The sequence below is a fragment of the Bactrocera dorsalis genome, chromosome 2 (assembly GCF_023373825.1).
Source record: "Bactrocera dorsalis isolate Fly_Bdor chromosome 2, ASM2337382v1, whole genome shotgun sequence".
NCBI lineage: Eukaryota > Metazoa > Arthropoda > Insecta > Diptera > Tephritidae > Bactrocera > Bactrocera dorsalis.
In genome coordinates, this window is record NC_064304.1 from 13,964,651 (window position 1) to 13,968,084 (window position 3,434).

Sequence of the window (3,434 nt, forward strand, 5' to 3'; positions counted from 1 at the left end):
GTTGCCGTCAGCTTTAGCAAGCATAACAGATGTTAATATAGGGAGACTCAAAAGTTTGTTTTCGTTCACATTGTGTTTTATTTTCAATTGCCAAGCCGCTAACCAAGAAAAACAAGTAAATAAAGAACAAAACGGGGAACTGAAATTTATTGTAAAGGACTCTCAATATTTAAACTTAAGAAATCGGGAAAAATACATAGACTCTTTTATCATTCTCTAAGGCGGTAACGATACATATTTCTAACCAAATCTATAGATAGTTTGGCAACGTTATAAAAACTAAGGTGCCCCAATTATTTGAGCGATAACAAATTGTAAACGTCAAGATATTGAGAAATTGATAATTGCGAATTGTTGTTTGTTGTCAGCTGGTGAACGGTGTAGTTCGACAGTTTGTTTTGGTGGTTTACTTGTCGGTGTACGTAGCTGTCATTTACATAACTTATTGGAGCAAGGTATCTTCTTATTAATCTCTTCCAGCGTTATACGTAAATGTTGAGAATACGAAATAAAAACTAGCTTTATCTATTATTTTTTGTTGACATATGGCATACTTAATATAACCCCTCTTTTCGTCAAGCATCCTTACGAGTTTCTGAAGTGGTAGCAGTTAGTATTCACCAAATACCTTAGAAAAACAAAATATCACGATGGCCCAACGTGCACCTAACAAAAATCTCGTCGCCCAATTGGTGAACCAATTGAAGAGTAAGGAGTTCCGCCAATATTTAATGAGGTTTGTAAGATTTTTTGTTAAAAGAAAAAATATACATTATTTTTTGTCGTTTGCAGCACACATTTCTGGGGTCCCGTAGCTAATTGGGGTATTCCACTGGCAGCAATTGCAGATTTCAAAAAAGAACCAAAATTTATTTCAGGAAAAATGACACTCGGTAATTTTGTATTTATACTTTGTTTTATTTCATGGATGACTTAGCTAATTTTTTAATGTGTTCTGTTAGTAAAGCTGTGCTAGCATCTTGCACGCATAGTAATATATAAAATTTACATACATACTATCAAGTTCATTAACGACGTTGTCCCCTATTATCAATGTTAAAAGCTTTATGTGATTTTGTTTTTGTTTCGTATTGGTTAATTAGTTGTCTGGCCGGTCTTGATTCAACATAGTTGTGATTTAATTAAGCGTGCAGTTTCATATCAGCACACTTGAAAGTCATACACATTATCTCTATAGCCAAAAAGCTTAAGTAATCAGCGAAATCTTTTATTTCAGCTCTTACACTTTATTCTTGCGTATTTATGAGATTTGCTTGGAAGGTGCAACCCAGGAATATGCTCCTATTCGCTTGCCATTTCACAAACGCCACTGCCCAAACAATACAAGGAGTACGTTTCATCAAATATGAATTTTTAGAGAAGAAGAATACGGCGTAATTCTTATTATATTGTAATATCTATACGTATTGGTGCTGTTTCATGAGCTGCTGTTACAATGAAGTCATAGTTCTACTTACATAAATACAAATGTACAAAAACTAGCGCGAATTGGTTAATGAGGCTAAGCAAAGCGGCTCATGCACTTAATAAAAATTTATGAATTTATCACAACAACAAACTGTAGCACAATCAAAACTAATGAGCACTACATCACTTCGTGTAAATATTTATTACGCTAATAAGCTGTAAAATAAGTAGCTATGCATATATTGCATGTTTATTTAAAAGACCTAATTAACGAATTGACTAGCAATATATTAATAGAACAAACAAATGACATGTCTTTTATTAAAGTTTTATTTAGAATTCATCAAAAGCTCAGCTATCTCAAAACCTTTGAATATTTTTAACTAAAGTTGGCGAGGAGCGAAGTTGCATATACTTAAAAGGAAAGGTAACTAGATTTGAATTGCTGTACTTAATTGAAAGTTTTTTGTAAAGCTACTGTTATCAATGACTGAGATTTATTGTTGATAACAATAAGTATATGAAAGCGAGTTCCGATAAGATTAGCGAATTTTGTGGTGATTTAAATTTTCCACATCAAGTAGAGCTTATGATTACATAGCTAGACGACGGCAGGCGCGTGCGTTAATGCTTCTGTAGATGATATGAGTGTGCATATACATAATTATCAACACGCAAAAATAATAGAATAACGCCAAGTACTTATCTAGAAATTCTCATTTGGTTGTATGTATGTATGGTAGGTAGCCTATTCGGATATAATTCCACCGGTCATTACTGATAAAAATTTATGCATAGTTTTTGTATATAAATTTGCGAATTAAGGGAAATAACGATTTCGAAATGATAAATAAGTACCTATTTATGATTTTACCATTTGGTTATTATATGATCAAATAATTCTAGATTTACATGGGCCATTCCATCAATTGGCGACATGGTTTTGTACCCGTGGTTCTCCGATTTTGACCAAACTTTAGAATATCATAATATAGACCAAAAGAATATCTGTTAACTTTTTTCTGGTCAACGTTGCTCTATTGTTTTTTGGCGCGCAATTCAAATTGAGATCAAACAAAAAAAGAACTATTTCTTTAATTTTTTAACGACCTCAAAATCGAGTGAAAAAAATTTTGTAGATATCCAATTTTATGTAAAAAAACTCAGCTTTCTGATACAAATATCTTCAAAATCCAAAAAAAATTTCAAAATCCAAAAAAAAAAAATTTCCAAAAACCCGGTTTCTTGCGCTTTTCCACCAACTTTTTTTTTCAAAATTGACTTTTCCATTCGATTCCTCGTTAAATTTTACATAAGAAACAGTGTTCAAAAATATGGGACTCTGATCCCATCAACGGCAAAAAAAAATGCAAAGTTGTCGCTATACGGCGCAATCTGTTCGCCTAGAAGGTTGTGTGAAGGAGGTAAATATGTAAATTGTATTCTTAGGCTTGAATTAATGAAGAAATCAGTGTCTTCATTCATAAAAATATGTGCCGTATAGCGACAACTTTGCATTTTTTGCAATCTGTTCGCTTAGAAGGTTGTGTGAAGGAGGTAAATATGTAAATTGTATTCTTAGACTTGAATTAATGAAGAAATCAGTGTCTTCATTCATAAAAATATGCGCCGTATAGCGACAACTTTGCATTTTTTTTGCTGTTCATGGGATCAGAGTCCCATATTTTTGAACACTGATTCTTATGTAAAATTTAACAAGGAATTGAATGGAAAAGTCAATTTTGAAAAAAGAGGTTTTTGGAAAAAAGTGTTTTTTTTTTGGATTTTGAAAATTTTTTTGGATTTTGAAAATATTTTTATCAGAAAGCTGAGGTTTTTTTTACATAAAATTGGATAAGTTCAAAATTTTTTCACTCAAATTTGAGGTCGTTAAAAAATAAAAGAAAGTCATTTTTTTGTTTGATCTCAATTTGAATTGCGCGCCAAAAAACAATGGAGCAACTTTGACCAGAAAAAAGTTAACAGATATTCTTTTGGTCTATATG

The 3,434-nt window shown here is 31.9% G+C and overlaps 1 protein-coding gene across 1 annotated transcript; it reads left to right on the top strand.

The window, feature by feature from the left end:
- The first annotated feature begins 296 nt into the window (after positions 1 to 296).
- LOC105227634 (mitochondrial pyruvate carrier 1) lies at positions 297 to 1,735 on the top strand. Its single transcript, XM_019990827.2, has 4 exons — positions 297 to 455; positions 581 to 736; positions 793 to 893; positions 1,238 to 1,735. Exons 2-4 carry the CDS (start codon positions 651 to 653, stop codon positions 1,396 to 1,398), a joined length of 348 nt encoding a protein of 115 aa, XP_019846386.1. The 5' UTR covers positions 297 to 455; positions 581 to 650; the 3' UTR covers positions 1,399 to 1,735.
- The last annotated feature ends 1,699 nt before the right edge of the window (positions 1,736 to 3,434 follow it).